General features: G+C 40.6%; 1 protein-coding gene across 16 annotated transcripts; it reads right to left on the bottom strand.

Annotated features, from left to right (window-relative positions):
• Positions 1–330: 330 nt before the first annotated feature.
• Positions 331–20,573, bottom strand: DZANK1 (double zinc ribbon and ankyrin repeat domains 1). 16 transcript variants are annotated; one of them, XM_046938602.1, is made up of 22 exons: positions 20,266–20,573; positions 19,610–19,763; positions 18,177–18,294; positions 17,707–17,803; positions 17,537–17,609; positions 16,845–16,966; positions 16,256–16,338; positions 15,744–15,861; positions 14,695–14,808; positions 13,413–13,505; positions 12,287–12,349; positions 11,621–11,743; positions 9,807–9,971; positions 8,976–9,204; positions 7,254–7,357; positions 5,141–5,215; positions 4,119–4,212; positions 3,141–3,229; positions 1,874–1,954; positions 1,211–1,338; positions 865–939; positions 331–628 (listed from the first exon to the last, which is right to left on the bottom strand). In XM_046938602.1, exons 3-22 carry the CDS (start codon positions 18,188–18,190, stop codon positions 463–465), a joined length of 2,106 nt encoding a protein of 701 aa, XP_046794558.1. In that variant the 5' UTR covers positions 18,191–18,294; positions 19,610–19,763; positions 20,266–20,573; the 3' UTR covers positions 331–462. The 16 variants fall into 16 exon arrangements, with proteins under 16 accessions (XP_046794558.1, XP_046794559.1, XP_040552874.1 ...); XM_046938603.1 differs by having other exon boundaries at positions 19,610–19,730; XM_040696940.2 differs by having other exon boundaries at positions 19,610–20,573.
• Positions 20,574–20,615: the final 42 nt, after the last annotated feature.

The following is a 20,615-nucleotide window of genomic DNA, read 5'->3' as shown; positions in this document are numbered from 1 at the left end:
AACCGTAGTGTGATTAGTATCCTGACAAGCTTTTGTTAGAGTTGGCTGTTGTCTCATGTAGAAGCATTTATAAGCAAAAGTGGAAGGCAATACAGCAAACTGAATGCAGTTTTAACTTCAAAACAGAAAAATAATGGCATCAAAGCCCAGCTTGCAGTGCAAGTGTCAGACTGCCTTTGGGAGCATTCACCAGGTCGCCTTGAAATGTCATACCTTGTAAGATAAAGTTGGTTATTCTCCTTGTACAAGTTAGGGAAGGAAGAGAAACTTCACCAGAGCACAGACAGTGAAGAATTATACTCTGAACTGCTGGGAATAAGCAGGAGAATGTTTTACAAAATAATCAGAGTTTATTGTATGATTCAGTGAAGTCTGCGGACTGAACTGAATTGGATGTGCGAGTTTAAGTTCTCTTGAATTCGGAGAACCTTGAACTCCATCTTGGAGAAAAGGCAGTTGTGATCAAATGCTGACAAGACCAATGTCCCTTGGTTTTGTGAGGCTGTCCAACATTCCTTGACCAAGCTCACTTGCAAACAATGAAACAATTTCATTACTTCCAGCTGTAACAGCCAAATCGTATGCTGATCGCCCTTTTGTATTCTTCTTTTTGATACTTGCATTGCAGCTGTAAGTAAAAAATAGATTGTTTTAAGCTACTTAAATTTATTCCAAGTTACTGGAATTAGACAAGTTGCTTCTAGGTAACCTCTGATGTGGAGTCACTTAGACTTCCTGGATGCCTCTTCCTGCAAGGTGAGCTGTGAGGGGGGAGCACTGAGCATTGGGCAGGCTCTCGTCCACCAGCACTGCTGGCTAGATCTGTGCAGGTACACTGGGTGGATGCCCAGCTGCAACACTTACCGTAACAGGGCTCGGATACATTCCTTTCCCTCCAGTCCAAGCAGAACTGCCTCATGGAGAGCGGTATTATTGTGCCTGCACGGAAGGAGTCAGCAGTGTACTTATTTGCTAAGGAAACCCTGCTACGCAGGGAAACGTTCCAACAAATTAAACTAAGGGAAATTAATACGAAGATATAGAATATACAAGAAGTTGCACCGATTTCTTTTGTATGCTTTGATGTGATTTAGTGTATTAAGTTGAAGTTGATGGGAGAGAAATTAAATAGAACAGTAGATTTTCTAACTGAAATGATACAGGTACCTTTTTGGTAAAGACCCAAGGCAGAGAACCACAGCTCACTTACGGTCCTGACTGCTGGTCAATGTCAGCGCCTTTCTGTACAAGAAGAGAGATCACTTCTGAGTGCCTGTTAAGGATAGCCACTGTCAGAGCAGGTCGGTCCTCATCGCTGGTGCAGTTTGGGTCAGCTCCCTAGAATGTGCAGGAGGAAGGTAAGCTGTTACAAGCCATATTCTTTCACATTAATGTCAATTTACACTGGCAAGTGGTCTCTGTTTTCAGGACAGAAATATCCAAATTGTATTATTGATTCTTCATGTTTCATCTGAAAACGTTTGTCTCCTAGCTCAGAACCAGAGTATGGGTATGTAACAAGGGCAGTCAAAATAGATTTCTGCAGTCAAGGTGCATTTACTACACAGCCAAAAAGCAGAGGATGTATGCTTTGTTTCTCTTCTGCATAAGGGACTCTACACTCAACACTCATTTTTTTTTCTTTCTACGTGGCCTTGTGAAACCTAGAGAGGGGAGAATGCCTGCTAAATAACAATCTGGAGACAAATAATATAAATGTAAAGTAGACTTTTCTCATTTAAAATGTTATTTCTACCCGAAGATGGTTGTACTGTGAGGATGTTGCCTCCTAAGTGTGAAGTTGAAGTCACGTGCCAGGCTAGTATTCATGCAGTAAGTGGCCAAAGATTTGTAAGGTGAAATGGTAACTTACTTCACTAAGCAACTGTTCTATCACGGTGATTCTTCCTTTCCCATTTGGACCCAATTCATCCAGTAGTTGTCTGGACTCTGGCTGTGGAAACATAGAAAACTGCCACTAACGTTTCAAATAGTGGAAATACAGGTGGGATATCTGCATTTGGGTGAAGGCTGGAAAATGCACGCAAAATGTAGTCGAGGGAAGATTGCAACGTAGCTGAGCCTGCATTACCCCGGTGCCTTCTGTGGGAATTTCTTTCTGAAGCTGAGCAAATGTTGGATAACCCAGGCTAATATCTCACTACTGAAGTCTTGGTTCTGTAAACAGATCTGCAAATGATTAGCTTTACATCAATACACCTGTCCAGGGCTGTACAGAGATTTTCTCGCAACAGAAAAATTAAACACAGCATTAGTTCTTTCCTATAGAATCAAAGTCTGAAGCTTCCAGAACTTGTGGGAGCATGTTGCTTAGAAAATGAATAATAATTGCCTTACAGAAGTTATTTAACTAAATCTTAGCAAACCAACACTTTTTTATTTCTTTCCGTCCTTCCACCTTTTTTCCCCCCTCTCCCCTTTTCAAAAGCCCATTCGACAAAGCATTTTTATATCTGGACTCACATCACGAAGCTTTACATCTTCCACCTACTGAGTAGGCTGAGTGATCCAAGCCCAGATAACTGCACATTTCCCTCTTGAAATAATGAATAAAAGAGTAGGCAGTGCTTCCTGAATGCTTGGTCCCTAGTGGAAATAGAGGTTTGCTTCTTGCATTAGGGAATGCCTTAGTGCTGACATCTCAGCTTGATGAGAAAACTGAGCTAATCTAAAACTTGTTGCATAGGTCGCGTAACCTGTCTTGTTTGCGGTCAGACTTTATACAGCAGCTATAGCACGGCCAAGGAGATGTCCTGTGGGGTCAGAACCAGGAGACAGCATCAAGGGAAGATGGTAATGCCTCCATCAGATGTTGCTGCTTAGAAAAACCTATAAGAAGTCATTCTGCAACAGTATTTAGGCCTCTGTTGTCATTAAGACAGAATGAATCCAAACCCAGGAATAGTCTCACTAAGCTTTTGGTAGGAAGAAAGCTTGACCATTTTCAGTTTTGAAATAAATGTCAGCCATCAATTTTCAGGTTTTGAATTAAGTTGGACTTCTGTCTCCTTCCCGCTCCATTTCCCCAAGTCAGCTTTCCATTTTTATCCTTGGGTGTCCTTTTTCTTGTTAGTGCTGCTCTATATCTAGTTTTTCCTGTACCAGCAGAAGATACATACCGGGAGGTTATCTTCTTTTTCTGTGAGTGTTCTTGATTTTGTTCTCTTTATTTTCCCTCTTGAATATGAAAGATTATGGTCTTCTTTGCCTACCAGAAAGGGAAACGAGCAAACAATTCAAAGCAGAGTCAGTATCCTAACAAGAACTCGGGGGGGAAAAATCTGGAAATGATTTATCCAAAAATATTTCATTTTGTGCTGAAATGAAAGCAATATTTATCAGATTTCTACAAGAGAAAGTGATGAAACATTTGTTGCAGATCAGACTGGTTTTAACAAAAGGTTTGCACTCAAGCAGACTTAAAAACTTGCTATTTTGAAACGAAGATTCAGTGAAATATGGAGTTTGAGTGCTTGAGTCTCTTAACAAGCTGCAGCTATTCATCGGGTTTGACTTGGATTCATTAATTGGTTTGACTAAAAACCTTACAATTCTTTTGGTGCTTTTTAGTTCCCGAATACTTGAGAAGAAGACGAGAGGACATTGAATATATACGTATGTCCAGTATATTTAAAACAAGCAATATACCACTGTGCAAGAGGGCACTGGGAGATGTAAGTTAAGTGTCTCTGAAAATGAGGTCTATAATTAATGTATTTCATCTTTTCTTATGTTTGCCAAACATAGCAATGGTGAAGTCCCTGGCAGAGCTCAAATGTAGAGATAATATTGGCTCCTACTGGAAAACAATATGCAAAGCATCTGAAATTTTCATTGCTAGAATAAGAACGTTGCTGTAGCCACAGTTCATTGGCCTTTCCAGCTGTTCTCTGGGTATGAAGCAGACCTGTGAGCTTTTGATGGTCCATACATTGCTGAAATCACAACTCAAACAGAATTTGACACTTAAACATGAACTTAAGGTGCAGAATGTGCCAGTATACGTTTGCCTGTCCCAGTGTCTAACCTTCTAAGCAGTAGTTCCTTATCCTTGACTGCTATATTTATATCACAGTGACAGAAATAAAGACTCTCACCAGAACTAGTCTGACTGCCATCCTGTTCATCTCTGCCCTCTGTTACGCTGTTCAGGTAATGATTACTGAACTTGTCTGGTTTGGTATGAACACCCTGTAGAATCATCAAATGCGGGAAGTTAATCAGATTATGCTGTTACAGCCTTTGTAGCACAAAAACAGTGGTGTTGCACATTAAAAAAAAAAAACCAAACAAATAGGCTTTTAATATCAGTCTCAGATTACAGGATTATCTGTAATTGAACTCTGTAGTCAGGCAGGATAATACATCGTTTCCTTCTAAACTATGCCATAGTATCTTCTGCTTTAAAAAAAAAATAGTGATACAACTTTCCTTATTGAAATGAAGACTCCTGTCCAAATGAAAGTACCTCTGCTAGCTGAAAGACCTGATTAATTTCTCACTTGTGAAATGCTGTGATACAACTTTTCAAGCACCATTTAGCAAGGTGAGCTCTTCAAGATTCTACACAGGAGACAGAGTCTGAATTTTGAATCTTTGTGATGGCAGACTTCCATCTTTTGAAAAACTGAAAATGAATGTGTAGGTGGTTTTTGTAACAGGGTGATTCTGGAGGTAGGGATCTTGAGTGTTTGAATAGTGTTATAGGAGATCTGGTAAATGTGATCTCCAAACTACTGAACATTATTAACTGCATTGCTTAAGAGCACAATATGTGGACGGAAGAAAAGGAGGTTCTAAGATAAGATGCTAAGCGGTGCTAGAATGACTAAATATCACCACTAGAAAGAAGAATGTAAATATTAGTAGTAAACTAATGAAATGCAAAATGATAGCAACACGATGGTGAAGTCTGGCTTTATCAGATAAAGATACCTGTTGAACCAGCTCCAAAAGAAAACAAAAAAGGTTCCTTTCTCTGAAGTGAAGAATTAACACCCTCTGAACAAAATAATATCTTGCTTAAACCTGAATTTAAAATATATCAGTGTTACCCTGACTGCTCTAGCAACAACTTTACACCAGCTGCCTGATGACAGGCCTCATCCCCCAAACTGACCTTGTTAATAGCAAGAGCATAATTTAACGTAATAGTGACTTGATGGTCATTCTCATGGATGGCAGCAGAAGTAATCTGTAGGGAAAGAGCAACCAAGGAACTGTTAATATCTCTTACAAACAATACATAATAACGAGTCATGCCAATGGGCTGTCAGTATCTATGGTGGAGCCAGTGCACAAAATCACACATGACTTTTATCTGTTTCTAATACAGTACCAATGCTTCCCATTTAACCAGGCAAAGAACAGGTGGTGTTTTGAGTAGCTGGGAACGTTAGAATGACTGAAATGCCAAATGTCTGTGTTCCATAAGAGTACAGTCAATTTCAAGCTAGATTTTGCAGTTATATGGAAGGTCATGTTGTTGTTAAGATTCCCTATGCCAGGAGAACTGTCTGCTGCTTTAGTTGTATCAGTCTGTAGAAGTGCAATTTGTCACAAAACATGGGCAACTTTCTGTATTGTTGAGAGAGTATTGCTTACAAGAAGGTCTTGAAGTTATCTATATATAAGCTCCCAGGGGATTATAAAGAATCAAAATGAAGCTGATATGGTAATATTGCAGCAGTGAGAATTTTAAGATAAGGTTGGTTATGTTTCTAATCTGTGTTATAACTGAAAAAGAGGCATTACACTCGGATAGTTGGCATCTACTTTGAATAACTTCTGTTATTCTCGGGGGCAGCGGTTTCAGCATATTACTGTGACAAAAGCCCAGGAAAGCAGCAGTAGCTGCTCTAGGCAGCTCAGGCTTTCTGACGTGTCTAGCAAAGGAAATGAGTTGCAGTGGACCTATACCTCACCTGCTGTACCACCTATATCAAGCAGATATCTTTTATATTTATAGTTGCATTACGGTTTCTGAACATGTTGGTGTACCAAATATGTCTCAGTGGGTATACAGCCTGGGTGCAAAATATCTGACGGATTGCTAAGCCTCCCAAAAAAGTACTCTTGCCAAATAACAGATTTCTCACTTCAGTATTCATGAGCTTTTCTATAGTGGTTTCTATGCGCTATCCTTGCTTTTTTCATTATTGTGTCATATCAGTCAGGACAGGATAAGATGCTTTGAATTTGAACTGGAACAAGGTCAGACACAGAGAAAGTTTTCCAGTAACTGTGCCCTTTAAGGAATTCCTAACCCTACCTCTGCCTTCATCCCACCTCCAGCTGCTTGCTGCCAACTTTCTTTTGTATTAGCACCGGTGTTTTTTCTTCCCAGCTATTTTTAGCTTAGGTCACTTCACTGATCCAGTCCACAGGACACTGTCACAACCACTCGTGCTGGCATCGCCTAGGAAAGCCTTCATTCAGGGAGGAAGCAACTGCTTAATCCAGCAGGACTGCCAAAGAAAGCAATATAGCACCACAGCTGAACTGCAAAGGATAATTGACTGCAGAAAAGGACCGCCTTGGGCAATTGTGAAATCTCCATTGTTGGTGAGTTTTAAAAGCTTCAAAACAAACATCTGTCAGGCAAAGTTTAGGCAGAGTTGAACCTCCCTCAGGACAGGGACCAAATGATCTCTGTCATTCCAGCTGAGTCTTCTAGGACTCTTTGGGAAGAGCCTCCAATTTCTACTTTCTTGCTGTTACAATGTAATCATTTTAATGCACTTTGGTGCACTGAAGGCCTATCTCAGGTATGAATAGAGTTCACTGTTCCACTACTGATACAGTTTATCCTCAAAGTAGGCTATATAACCACAGAGAAATTACTGCTATCTGCTGCTGTAATGCAGCTCTGAGCAGGGGCAAGCATGTCACCTAACTGCTATTTCTAGTAGGGCTTATTTAACTGAACAACTACATAGATGTCAGTGGCCTCTTCTTGACTGCCTGCTGTGGGATTCTGCAAAAGCAGCTGAGAAAGAACCTTCTGGCTTCTGTCACTTCTCTAACTGAGGTGAGAGAAGAAAAGAAACTGCTATAGGCAGAAATAAACATTCAGTGAAAGACTAAGTGAAAAATGGAACAGCAAAAACAAACAAAAATCTCCACATACAAATGGGTCAAGGTCTAAAGAAAGCTGAGATGCTTACTCTAGTGTTTGTCTAGAAGCCAGAACAATCTTTTCATGATGCTGCATAGGAAGATATTACTCATACCTTTCCCATTCGAGGTTCCCCAACCAGTGCTCTGAATTCAAGGTTGTTCTGGGCATAGCTTCTAAGATGAGCACAGATGTGATCCAGCTGTTTTCTCCAGTAGCCTGATCAGAGAGAGTTAAGCAGGAGAAAAATCCCTAACATTACGATTAGTATTTCTTCTACTCATCTGATAATTTATTTGAAAAATAGATTTTCACAGAGACATAAAAAAGAAAAAAAGAATTGAATTTTTCTTCAGAAAATGTAACTGATCAACTAAGTTATACTCTAAAAAAAAAGGAGGAATACTGTCTCATCCATGGGCTATAACTCATTCCTAGGGCAGCTCTATTCACAACAAAAGCACGTCTCAGAGTTCTTTGGAATCAAGACTGGCCCTGTGCAAAGAAGAAACTTTCAATTTCAGGTTAGAAGTACAATAGTACAACTAGCAACTGTGCATTACTGAACAGATTTTTAGTTGATTTGAGGTCACTGCCAGCTAACAATACGACAATACGACAAATCTGAAAGCGGCAGACATAGTAACTGAGTCTATATGGCATTCTGCTCTAGGTAACTCAATCTCCAAATACATGCATTTCAGTTACATATGGGAGGGTGAATTAAAAGCTTAAGCATTCCCATTCTTTTGCCTCTCCAAATCTCTGAAACATATTTGGCCTATATAACAAAGATTTCACTGAGTGACAGCATACTGTCCTGTTGATGCATGTAGTTTTGAGCCCTTAATCAAGCTTAGCATCAAGGTAAGAGAACAGCATAAAAGACTTGATGTAACAGACATTGATTTTTCAGAATGAAATATGTTACTCAGCCCTTGGCAGGCTCTAATGGAGAAAGCAGCTTCAGCACAGGGGACTGTTCTAACTGGATAAAAACTAGCAAGTCTAGGGGTTGCTCAAAAGCAGTTCAGAATTTCTTCTCAAACTTTCCTAGTGAAAGTTGTTCTCCCACAGGTCAAAAGCTGCACTACTATGGGCCAATCCTTTATTATCTCTGACTAAATTAAGCTCTCTGACATGCTGAGTTAAGTCAAATACTGTCTTTCCTACAGTGATGTCTCTTAAGAGAAAATGTCACATTTTAGAGCCAAGGTGTAAGAAAGGAGTAAGGAAACTGCAGAGCTCTCAAGGTTTTTACCAACCCTATTTTTGTAATGCTTGTAAGAATCCCTTTTCCTAGTTTAGTTTATTTTTCTTCTAAAATGTCTTGTTTGTTTCACAACACCATTCCACGCAAATTCTTCACATAGACAAGCCTCAGCATATTTTTCAAGAGCTACGATCCTCAGTGCCTCAGAATTTTGTTTAATAACATTCTCAACAGTCTCCATTGCTGTACTCATTCACTATGGAATACAGGTTGTTCAGGTTTCCAGTTCAAATATAGGACACATTTGTCTCTGATCTTTTAGGATCTGAGAAAATCAAATTACTAGCGCTCTAGGAAGACTGCTCAGGACTCATTAGCTACAATTTTGATTATTGCTGACACTCTTCCTTTTAGCTATTATGGTGATCAGTGATTGGATTTCTAAGGCACATCATTTACAAGAGACTGGTTGGAAGACAGACTTGTAAGGGTGTCAGTCAGTGGCCTACTGATGGCCACTGCATAGACTATAATCTAATGAGTTAAAACAAGGTCATGTGTCAGGGCTTTGCTTTGAATAAGAGTTGTCGTTCATGATCACATAAAATCAGAGCTCTTCCTAACCTTTTCCAGGACTTATGGCTGTCAGGAGAGGCTTATGATCACTCATCTTTTGCAGCTTTTCTTTGTGTAAAACCAGCTCAAGTTCCTTCTTTTCCAGCAGTTTGCTAGACGGGTAAAAAAGTCCAACGGTTTGGGTTCCTTTATCTTCTGTTTCCTTTAGTTCTGCTCCTGATTTGGACAAGGAAGTAGGAAGAGGGTGCCAGGCAATTTGAGCTTGAATTGATTTAGCCTGTAGAGGGTGGAGAGGAAGGAAAAGTCTAATTTAATTAGATGGCTTACAGCTAAAACAGTATAAAAATTGTAAAAGAATGACAAAGCTAGAAGGGAGAGTCATTAACAATTGTCGGTTATAGTTACCAGTCAGCAACAATGGTGCAATTTATCACAAATAATCAAGAAAGAAGAACTCTTTGTGACTGTCAGCACAATCAGGCCACTCAGTTGGCCTTGCTAACTGTCACAGCTTTTTCTTAAAACAGAATTTTCAAAGCAGTGTCACGCATGCATGAAGCAGTGCTTTATATTAGCAGGATGCAAATAATTCACAAGTACTAAGATAAAATTACTTAAAGAATGAAGACTTTTGAAAAGGTGCTTGTTTCTCACTTTGATATTTAGAATAATACTGGATTAAAGGCTTAGCTTTAAGGCTACATTTTTGAAGAAAATAGTTCTCGGAATAGAAAGTTGGTTGGTTTTGCTCTTGGTGTGCTCACAGAGCACAACATCTCAAAAAGGAAGTGCATGGAGTTAGGTTAGTCCACTATTGGTACGGATCAGTACATCTTTTAGCTGTGTTCAAGCCTGGCTTTGGATTTCTGTGTATCTTACCTCAGAAAACCTCATCGAGTCTTCAGAATCCACAAGAACTTCATTTTGAGAACTCAACCTTGCTGGGGGCTCTATGTACTCACCACAGGACCCACAGAACCGAGCATATGGACGAGTTTTTGTACCACACTTGAAACAAGTAAAGTAGCATGGAGGAGGGTCAGGCTGGAAAGTTCAAAAGACACTTGTGACTACAGAAACACAGTGCACAGTTTGGGAGAGGCAAGCTATTACATGAATTAAAAGACAGTAAAATAACACTATCTTAAGCTATTAGATTAGAAACACTAACCAAAATACCAGACTGCTAACACTCTGGCAGATACAAGATTGGCTCTTCAGCAATCTCAGCACTATGGTATGGAGAGAAATGTTTTTAGACATATGTAGTCCAAATCCCCTGCAGTGAACAGGGACACCTACAGCTAGATGAGGTGCTCAGAGCCTTGTCTAGCCTGACCTTCAATGTCTCCAGGGACGAGACTTCCACTACCTCTCTGGGCAACTTGTTCCAGTGCCTCACTACCCTTATTGTAAAAAACTTCCTTATATCCAATCTAAATCTCTTTCCTTTTAGTTTGTAACCGTCTCCTGTCACAACAGACTCTGCTAAAGAGTCTAGAGCCTTCTCTTTCTTCCCCACGCTGAACAGCCCCAGCTCTCTCAGCCCATCCTTGTAGTAGAGGTGTTCCATTCCTTGCATCCTTTTTGTGGCCCCCCCTCTGGATGTGCTCCAACAGGTCCACATCTCTCCTGCACTGAGGACTCCACATCTGGATGCAGTATTCCAGGTGAGGTCTCACAGCTCAGAGCAGGATCACCTCCCTCACCCTGCTGGCCACGCTTCTTTTGATGCAGCCCAGGATACAGTTGGCTTTCTGGGCTGTGAGGGCGCATTGCTGGCTCATGTCCAGCTATCATCCACTAGAATGCTCCAGATCCTTCTCAGCAGGGCTGTGCTCTATCCTTACATCCCTCAGCTGGTAGTGACAGCAAGGATTGCCACAACCCAGGTGCAAGACCTTGCACTTGGATTTATTGAACCTAATGAGGTTCTCCTGGGCACACTGCTGGAGCCTGTCTGGGTCACTCTGAATGGCATCTCATTCTTTGGGTGTGTCAGTTATACCACACAGCTTGGTGTCATCCACAATCTTGCTGAGGATGCACTTGATCCCACTACAGATGTCATTGATGAAGACGTTAAAGAGCAGTGGTCCCAGTACTGACCCCCTATGTTTGCATATAGGGGAATGTTTTCAGTTTTATGTAGACTCAGCTCACAGACACACACACACACAAAAAAGTATTTTACTCTGGGAAAATAACCTTGCCTTGAAATGCTACATAAATGAAATATATGCTGAAGGAAACTGTTCATACTGATTGTACCGTGCAAAAATTTTACCAAGCATCCATTGAGAACATACTTCTCTTTACTTAAGTTAACAGGGCCTTCAACCAAAACAATTGCATGCATCATCTCATCTCTGGTTAGCCTATGCCTTAGCTCTTAATGGATAAGTTACTTTGGTAGAGTGCATAGCTACTGCATCTCAACGGATATGGTGAGGTGGTGCTCGCTGATCCATGGCAATTTATTTACATCCCTAAACCCTTAAGTCATTGACTGAAGTGGAGTCAAGATGTAACCTCAGCCTTTATTTTTTCTTTACCTTATCCTGTGTGCTTTAAGCAAGTGTTTTGGTAGTAGTATGCTATGTACTATCTGTCAAGTTTTGCCAAGAGAAAATTGTAATTGCTGCAGCTCACAGTGAGTGAAAACAGATTTGTCAACAAAAAGACCAGCGTACCTTGGCTCCACACCAGTCACAGAAACGTGCATCACAGTGGTTCGCACGATTGCATTTTGAGCAGAATACTGTCTTCCCTTGCTGACTGGTGTAAGGTGGGGGGGGATCTCTTCGCAGCATGGGCTGATAAAACAAGGCAAGCGTTAGGTAGAAAACAATTCTTATGAAGAGAAGTTCAATGACTAAATAAGGTGAAATAAGAAAACAAGCTGCCTTGGTAACATAACGTTCAGCCTAAAGGAATTATTTCAACATAGAATAAGCAACAGACTGACTTTGCTCTAACTTGCAACTTTTTTATTTGCAAAGCCACAATAAAATGTGGTGCTAATTAATTTTCTGTTTGTTTTAGTACAAAGTAGTGCAAAAAAATTCTTTTGCAAGCCTGTTCTTTTACACTGAGTACTTATTCATATGGCCCCATGTATAAATATACTTGGAATCAACAAGGAGCTTTCTCTCCTGGCAAACACGTACTTTCAAATCCAAAACACAAGAGCTATTTTTCTCAGTGCCTTTTAAGGCCTTTGTTGTAGTATGCTCAGGAAAGCGTGTTCAGACAGTGAGTTTTCACTCAGTTGATATCTGCCACGTGAATATTGTTTTGCACACATTTACCTCATACAAGTGACATAGTACCTAGTTTTCCAACTGCCATTTACTTACATGGGTATGCAAAAGAAAGATTTTTTTCAGCTGAAACTTCCCGAGGTTGAACATAGATCCTAACTAGAACAGATAGGTGTTAAAATGTTGTATTAGGTTTTGCTTCAGGGAACTAACAAGTCTAAACATGTTCTACATCTAAATTCTTACTATGATCAGTTATTCAGGAATTACTCTTGGTTATCACCAATCAATATTATCGGTAAAGTTTGTAGTTCAGGAACATTTCTCTCTTAGCTACTACAGAGCTCACCATTCAAGTCACATGCCTAACCTTATAAAGTTACATATTAATGCCTACATTCAGTGAAGCAGTTAAACGTGACCATCTTAGGTAAGTAAGTACAGATGCCTACCGAAGTTCACTTTGAAGTGACACCTCAGTGGCTATACCAGAGACCTTTGCATCTAGCTACTGATGGTTTTAGAACTCAGGACGTTGCCATAATGATCAGATTTTTACTTTCAAATTGTTATTCTTCTCTCATTTCTGTGTGAGAACCTGGAGAAGTGAAATGTATCCTAAGCTTTTCATACGAGATTTCCCTCTTCGGAAGTGAAACTAAAATTCTTCCAAGGTACTTAACAAGCAATCTAAAATGAGATCTGAAGCAAACATCAGTTTTAGAGGGAACATTTACTTTTTTTTTTTTCTGTGCAGAGTCAGCGCCAAATACAAACATGGGAACTTCATGTGCATATGGGCAGCAGCAAATGGAGATAACAAAAGTAACATAAAAGATGATTTTCTTTTCACAAAGTAATTTAAATCAATGAGAATGATCTTCTTCAAGTTCTCTATTGCAATTAAAAGTAATTTGAATACCAGCAGGACTCCCTAGGAGTCACAGCTGCCTGTTTTTAAAGAGCATCCTGAGTTTTGACAATGGCATTTCCAGTCCTGATTTTCACAGGAGAAATTTGAAGGTATAGGGTACATTTATATAATGTTTAGCTTGTCCTTTGTGATGGGGCATCTGTGGGAGTACTGATCCAGAATATGGCATGTGGGTGGGATTCTCTGCTTCTGTAACATAGGCACACAGGGACATGACTTCTGCTTTGAAAAGCAAGTAGTTGTATGGTTTGATTTCAGTAATGCTACCGCAGTCGATACAAGCCTTACCGTCTGTGTTTCAGGCAGTTTGCTTTCACAGGTCACACAATGTTTATGGTGCAGAGGATTTCCTGTGCCACATGCCTGACAAATTACTTTGCCCTTTTAAATAAAGAAAGAATACATTTCACATGGTATTCGAAAACAGCAAACAACAGTCATAGCAAGAGGACTTTATCTTAGAAACTGCTGTGGTTATTCAGCTCTGCAAGTAGAAGAGATACTTCAAGTCTGTGCTGTGGGCTTCAGATTTTTGTTAAGCTGTATTGCTTGACCATTACACATCTACATATCTTTGTGTAGATATTTAATTATTTAATATATATATTTATTATATATTATATATTTAATATAATACAAAGATGTATTTAATCTACAGTACAGTTGCCTCAAGAGATGCAGTATCAATACCTGCAGACCTTTCAAACCATTAGTGTCAGCTTGCTCAGTCACTGCACTCATGCACAACAGAGGGAGCCACATTTGCAAATTAAAAACAAAAACCATGTTTTGTTGATTATGTGTTCCTGTGCTTGTCAGCCCTGTGTTTGTCAGCCCTGTCCACTGCCTCACAGGGGTGCTAGGAACTCTTCTTCCACTATTATTCTTAGCTTAAAGCTCTCCTTATCTGGTCAGCCTGATAAAGATATTTTGCTAGCAAAGATACCCTTGCCCTGCTTAGTGAGGTGGATCCCATCTCTTTTAATGAAATGTTAATCCTCAAGTGAGGTCCTGTAATCATAGAAACTAAAACCCTGTTGTCAACAGCTCCGCAACCAATTGCTGATGTGTAATATCAGTCCCCTCTTCACAACCTATTCCCTTAGCAGCAGGACTGAGGAGGGTTCCCATGGTCCACATGCCCGCATGTGGGGAGTATTTTGTAGGGCCAATTTTGTCCAGCTAAAGCCATCAGCACTTTCAGATCACTGACCAAGACTGCCCTGATCCTTTCAGCTGACCTCTACGGAGCACTCACAATCAGATGAGGTAAGCAGAGTAATTAGAATATATTTAATACACTTAATTGATAAGATGATCCCTACTAAGTACAATTCCCTGCATTCCTGTCATCGGGGCTTCCACCTCAGGTGCTCTTCAGCATGCTTTCTTGAGCTTATGTGTTTTTGCCTTTAATAATTATTCCTGTTCAGGCTTTTTAACTCTACTAACTCTTAACGCTGCTTTAAGGTATTTAACGTTAGATCAAAATATTCATAGACTTGTCAGCTGTTAAAGAAGTGCACGCTAGGAGTTATATTACTATGTTGTTATATTTATTCTCAGTTACCTTAAAGCAGGTATTGGTTTGGGGCTGCAGTTGTTGATCAATTGGTGACTCGCACACAATGCAAGTGGGTGTATTCATTGGCACGAGATGTCTGCATCCAAGACATGGTGCCATCTGAAAGAAAACAAACATCACATCTTATTAAGGAGATCATTAAGATTATCATGAGATCATTAATGATATTGTGACAGCTTGTCACAACGTTATCATTAATGTCACAATATTGTGACGTTTTCTATATCTTGCTGATTAGAGTTTATATCAGCAGCAAAGTCAGCGGACTGACAGCAAAAAATAAAAGCTGGCATTGATCAAAGAGAATGCTTTACTGGTATGTGTGTCAGAAAGGTGCTGAGTTACCTTTCAGTAGATTTAAATCTACCATAACGTGTGTAGGTAGTTCCAGTCATTGTAACTATGAACCTTAAGAACAGAAGTGCTGAATATTTGCAGTTCTCTGTTGAAACTACAGCATTGCCTCAGACAAGACATCTTTCTGAGGATACGGGGAGGAAAAAAACCACCACTGACTCACTAGATAGGGTTATTCTCTCCTGGGAAGAGTTTATGGGAGACAGTTATAGACATCACCGCAAAAACTCAGGGTATTCTGACATACACACATATACCACTGTTTAAATCTTCAGGCATATTAGATGGATCTTCTACAGCTATGGCATAGGTACTAGTTACTAACTAACTGACCTCACTAGTTAGCACTGAAATAAGATGCATATGCAGCTCCTGAAGATGCGGTCACTGTTGCAGGATGAGGAGGAATCTGAATTTGGTGATGTTTCCTGGCACAAGTGAATAAAATACAATTTACTTTTATAAAGTTGCCCTTATGAAAATATGTGGCACCTGCAGCAATCCACAGTTAATTTTGCCCTCCACTGAATAATTACTTTGTGCCCACTGCTGAAGTTACTGAAGAAAATGAAAAAAATAAGAACTTCTCAAATGAAAGAGTGACTTAACAGTGAACACATAATCTGCTGAGGAAGTTCCTCCAAAGAGGATTCATTTTGTTACGATATTTTGCTGACCTGTGCTCCTTCAGGGGATGGGAAGCGATGCACTGACACAGGTGGGATAGGAGAGCCACATTCCTGGCAGAAGTGAGCCAAGGGGTCAGAGAGGCGAGGTGCAGAGCAGTACGCACATCTGAAAACAACAGCAAGCTGGCTGATCTTGTTTTGGTGATGTACTGGTGCGTAATAATGACAAATCTGGAACCGTCTGTGTCTGGACTTTGGCCACTGATGTCTAAATTGCGGCTCCTAATCAACGGCGGCTCACCAGGCCATTCCCAGTGTCCTTTGCAGGAGACTGAACAATGAAGAGCTTTGCAAGGTGGAAGCCTCTGACTGCTGCTACAAAGTTTCATGCTTTTTACTCACCTTACTCTACTGAGATGTGAGCTGCGTCACCTTCTACTGTGAGTATCTCTTTTGCTTTCCCTATTTAAAATAGAGTCTCACAGCATTATCAACTTGCTTGTTGGAAGCAATTGCTCTGTTTCTTTCTAAGAACAAAGATGTCAATAGAAGTCATTTACCTGAGGAAATCTCTCTCCCTCTGGATCTTTGCCACCTGCGTGCTTGCTAGGCTCTTCCGGCTGGGCACTGCAGAACTGGCAAACTGAAATAAAGGTAATTCCTTTGCATTAATTACTTTTGCCAAATGCATACAAGATGCACATAAATGCATCTACCTAATTCAACTAAAGACGTGTTATTTGAGACAAAGTGCATCGAAATGTACTGCTTTAAGGAATATCCAATACATTCCCCGTTAGCTGTGTTAGTGACCCAGAGATTCTTCAATAATAATAATAAAAAAGTCTTATCCAAGACAGCATGATTAAATCTTAGGTTTTAAATATTTGTCAATTGCAGTTTCAGTAATGTATTAGAAAAGGATTTGTAACAGTGCAGGCGTTGGTAATTTGTGGTGCCTGGTTTTGTTTTTATTGATAACTGCTTTCCTATTGAAGTGCGTCTTTACCCATAACCTTAAATCAGTACTGCATAGTGCAGCCAAAGGCAGTAGTTTCTGAGAGATTATATAAAAGTGATCACACATTTTCACATCTTTCTCTTTTCTGGACAGACTTGTACAGTTTTCCTCCGTGCCCCTTTCCTTGCCTGTAGAGACTCTGTTGGTAGTACTGAGGATTCCTCTCCATACCCTGCTGTTCCCAAAGGGCTGCTCAGGAGCTGTGGTCCTTGCAGGGATTTGTGATCAGTCTTTATTTCTGTTTCCAAGTCTAAAATAAAAAACTTGTTATCCTTCTGGTATTCCCTTCATACAATTAACATATATGTTAACACGACGATTCCATTCGCTCACATTTTAAATTTCAATAGGCAAGGCATATTTCTAGCCATTCATAACTGATTTTCACATCCGTACTTTGGGTTAAAACAAACTGCGTGAAATTACAGGAAATTAAACTAGAAGAAACCTCATTCCCCTCCAAGAGCTTCCTTTTTTATTTTGCTCCATTTAGGTTTTTCTTCCTTCCTGCACTTTCAAAACCCATGAGCTCTAAAGAGTAAAATGTGTGAACATTAATATGATCCCCTGCTCTTGAACACTCCCATTGCTGCTACCACGGGCTAACACCCCTTATGTATAAAAATCTATCAAGCTTTCATTTCTTCTTTGTGGATTTATTTTAAATCTCACTGCAAATTGATTTGCAATCCCATCAATTGAATGTCATTTTCTTGTACCAGACTGAGCCTTCTTGTGTTGCTCAGAAATGAATAGCTTTTTTGTTTGTTTGTTTTTAATAAGCAATCCGGTATGGATAGAAGGCAGTTTTTGTTCTCACTTTCCAGTGTTGAGAAATGGCGATCGGACTTCTCAGAAGATGTTTTGTCGTCTGAGATGTTTTTCAGAGTTACCTATATTTTAATGATGACATAAGCTGAAAACCTTGCACTGTATTTTCAGCTTAGAGAAAGAAAGAGTCTATTGTGATTTCGTGCAGTAGTACCACACCTTGACGTTCCTGGGCTGTTTCACTCCAGGCAGGCTTGATTTCCACATCCATCCCATTTTTCTTTGGTTTTGTAGTAAACGTTCCATCTTCCTTCTCCTAAGAAGTGATTTCATTTGGATTACTTAGCATTGGTTGGTTTTTGCTCAAATCCTCCCTTGCTACAGTTATTTGTTACGATTTTAAAGGCATACCATTAAGGTATTTATTTTCATTGTAAGCATTTGAAAAGCTTAGAGGATAAATGCATTTTAAATACATTTGACCTGAATTGATAATGACAGAGCAGTGAGAAAAGAAATAAACGCGTTCCCTTGAAATTTCATTTGATAAAAAGGAGCGAGGCTGCAAAGATGAGCAACAGGGAAAATAAATATGTAAAAAATACAGGCAGTCGAGGTTTAATCTCTAAGCACTACCATACATACACCTTTCTGTATTCAGACAAGAGATTACAATTGCTAAAACTTGCCTGTGTTGTGACATCTTTTAGGAACTTCTTGTCATCGTCTTCCATAGAGAAGAGGACGTTTGGTTGCTTGTACTCTACTAGGAACACCTTTGTTACAACAGCACTCTCCCTGCAGTCCCTGAAAGTCAATGATCACAAGGCTATAAATATGCCATAACATCAAACCGCGTGCAGTGAAAAGGAAACCACTGGAGAACACGGTTGATCTTCCGGAACATCTCTTCCAGGTTTGCAAGTCATTACTTCAGTTAGTAAGCACAATCCTGGGTGACACTCTCCAAAACTTCTGCTTTGTTTGGTTATTGTTATGATTTTTAAGTTAATGCGCACACTCAGAAGTTAACAGTAAGATAGATGGATAGTTTAATTCCTCAATGTCTTTTACCTGTAAAACCCCTGATGCTGCTGTGTCTGCTTTCTGGAGTAAATACTGTTTGCCAGGACTGCAGGCAACAAAGGACAGACTTCTCTTCTTTTTGGAGTACCATATTCATTTTCCCAGTCAAGCAGCACATAGCACACTATTAATTCAATACAACAACTGTCCATCTTTATCTACCTTCTCACTTGTTAAACTACAGCAGTAATATTAAAATGCCATAAACGTACAAGCTGTTAATTTAGAATTTGCTTTCATTCCAGGGCATCTATTTGGTGCACCTGAAAATGTCTTAATAAAACACTGGAAAGAATTGTTAATTCAGATAGTGATATCTGAAAATACATACAGGCCTAGGTTTTGCATGTCCTGCACAGGGAATATAATGCTGTCATGTTCCAATGCAGATACAAGCAAAGGCTACCTGCAGGTGCTAATAGTGGGGAACAGCAAACCCACGTTCCCAGCTGGACTGGGAAAAAAAAGGATAAAAATACAACAGAGAATGCACGCATTCCTCCTGTGTCCCTACCCTGAAGTTAGGAGAAAGTCAAAGATAGTGCAGCAAAATCCAGTTCTCTGGACTGTTTTATTTTTACTTTATGCTTGCACGTGCAGCGTTGTGCTTACAATGGCACCGTTTGCTCCTCCCAGAGAAGCTATGGTAATTCCTGGGAAGCCCAGTGTTTGTAAATCTGCTGACAGACCGGGTGCTTTCTGACCCCAGGAAACACCGTATTAGTTCTTCTGGCAGTTCTGACTACGCTGTACAGTGTATGTTATTAGTCTGTCACCCATAGCCTCTGGGGATCATTGGCCTACATCCACAGCCCAGAAGACAAACATCCTAGAGATAATCCATCCCCATAAACTAGTAATGAATAAAAAGCATTATGAGAAAGCAACCCAGAAAGATCACTTAGATTGCAAAGTGGCCAGGGAGATTGCTGCCTCTCGTTTGCTGAGCACAGGCTGCATTAAACAGCACGGCTCCAAGGCACTGCTGCTTTCTGTCCCTCGCCAAAACAGAACCCAATTAAACCAGGACACTTACTTGGTAACTGCGAGAGCCTTCACTGTTATTTTCCCGACTGGTAACGTGATAGGACTCTTATACTTAAACGTGTTATGCTCTCCATAGCCAGGTTTCCTAAAAAGTTCTGGTTTACTTCCATCTAAAGTGTAATAAATAGAGACCTCAGGTGTATCTGAACAACACAGAGAAAGTAATTAGCCAAACTGTGCAGGAGCTGGAAGAAAACAGCCATCTCTACAACCCTGGAAATACTCCACTGCGCTCAGCACTTTTTCTCCCGTAAACACAACGAAGCAATTGCATAAAAGTTCAGAACCAAAACCGTTTCTCCCATGCAAACCTGTTCAGTAAATGACCGCGATTTCATTAGCAATATTTCTCTTCATAAAGCAGCCACACTTTATGGTGGTTTTGCAGGAAAGCACCGCAGCAACCCGTCTGTTCCGGCACCACAGAAAGCACTGCCTGCCCTGATGGCCGGCGGCGATTCAGGGCCGCAGGGACGGCCTTTAGGGTGGGCCTGGCACCGCGTGCTTGCAAAGTAACCCCGGGGTCAGTCAGACCGTTTGAACGTAAAAAAATAAACGCCCGTGCAGCTACATTTGGTGTATCCCAACCGTGAATATTCCAGGTTACTTAAGGGAGGCCGTAAGGATCGTGAAGACCATAATTACCTGCAAACGACAGTATGGAGGCGTTCAAACGGTCACGTGAGAAAGCGATTCGCAGAGGCAAAGCTGCAGTTCGTACCTGACTTGATTTCCACCCGAGTGCCGCTGTCTATCCGGCGCTTGGCCTTCCCTGGAAGGGGGACCCGAAGGGGTATGACCTGCGGCACTGAGACAGAGCCCGCCGTCATCCTTCTCCGCGGTGATCTCTAAAACAGAACAGCGACAAAAAAGCAGACGGTGATTTTTCTTGACGAAAGGACGGTCTCTCGGCGTACGCGTCCCGCTGCTCGGCAACCGGCACCGCCGCGCACAAATGACGTCATGTCAACGCGCCGCCGCGACCCGCTGCTCAG

The sequence above is a fragment of the Gallus gallus genome, chromosome 3 (assembly GCF_016699485.2).
Source record: "Gallus gallus isolate bGalGal1 chromosome 3, bGalGal1.mat.broiler.GRCg7b, whole genome shotgun sequence".
NCBI classification, from domain to species: domain Eukaryota; kingdom Metazoa; phylum Chordata; class Aves; order Galliformes; family Phasianidae; genus Gallus; species Gallus gallus.
Note: the sequence above shows the minus strand (reverse complement) of the source record. Positions and strands in the feature narration are given on the sequence as shown.

Coding starts and splice junctions, on each gene's coding strand:
- DZANK1 (XM_040696937.2), bottom strand. CDS start 20,450: ATGACGGCGGGCTCTGTCTCAGTGCCGCAGGTCATACCCCTTCGGGTC. Junction 7,358..8,975: donor AGCCATAAGTCCTGGAAAAG/GTTAGGAAGAGC, acceptor CTCTCTGATCAG/GCTACTGGAGAAAACAGCTG. Junction 5,216..7,253: donor GGGAACCTCGAATGGGAAAG/GTATGAGTAATA, acceptor CTTTCCCTACAG/ATTACTTCTGCTGCCATCCA.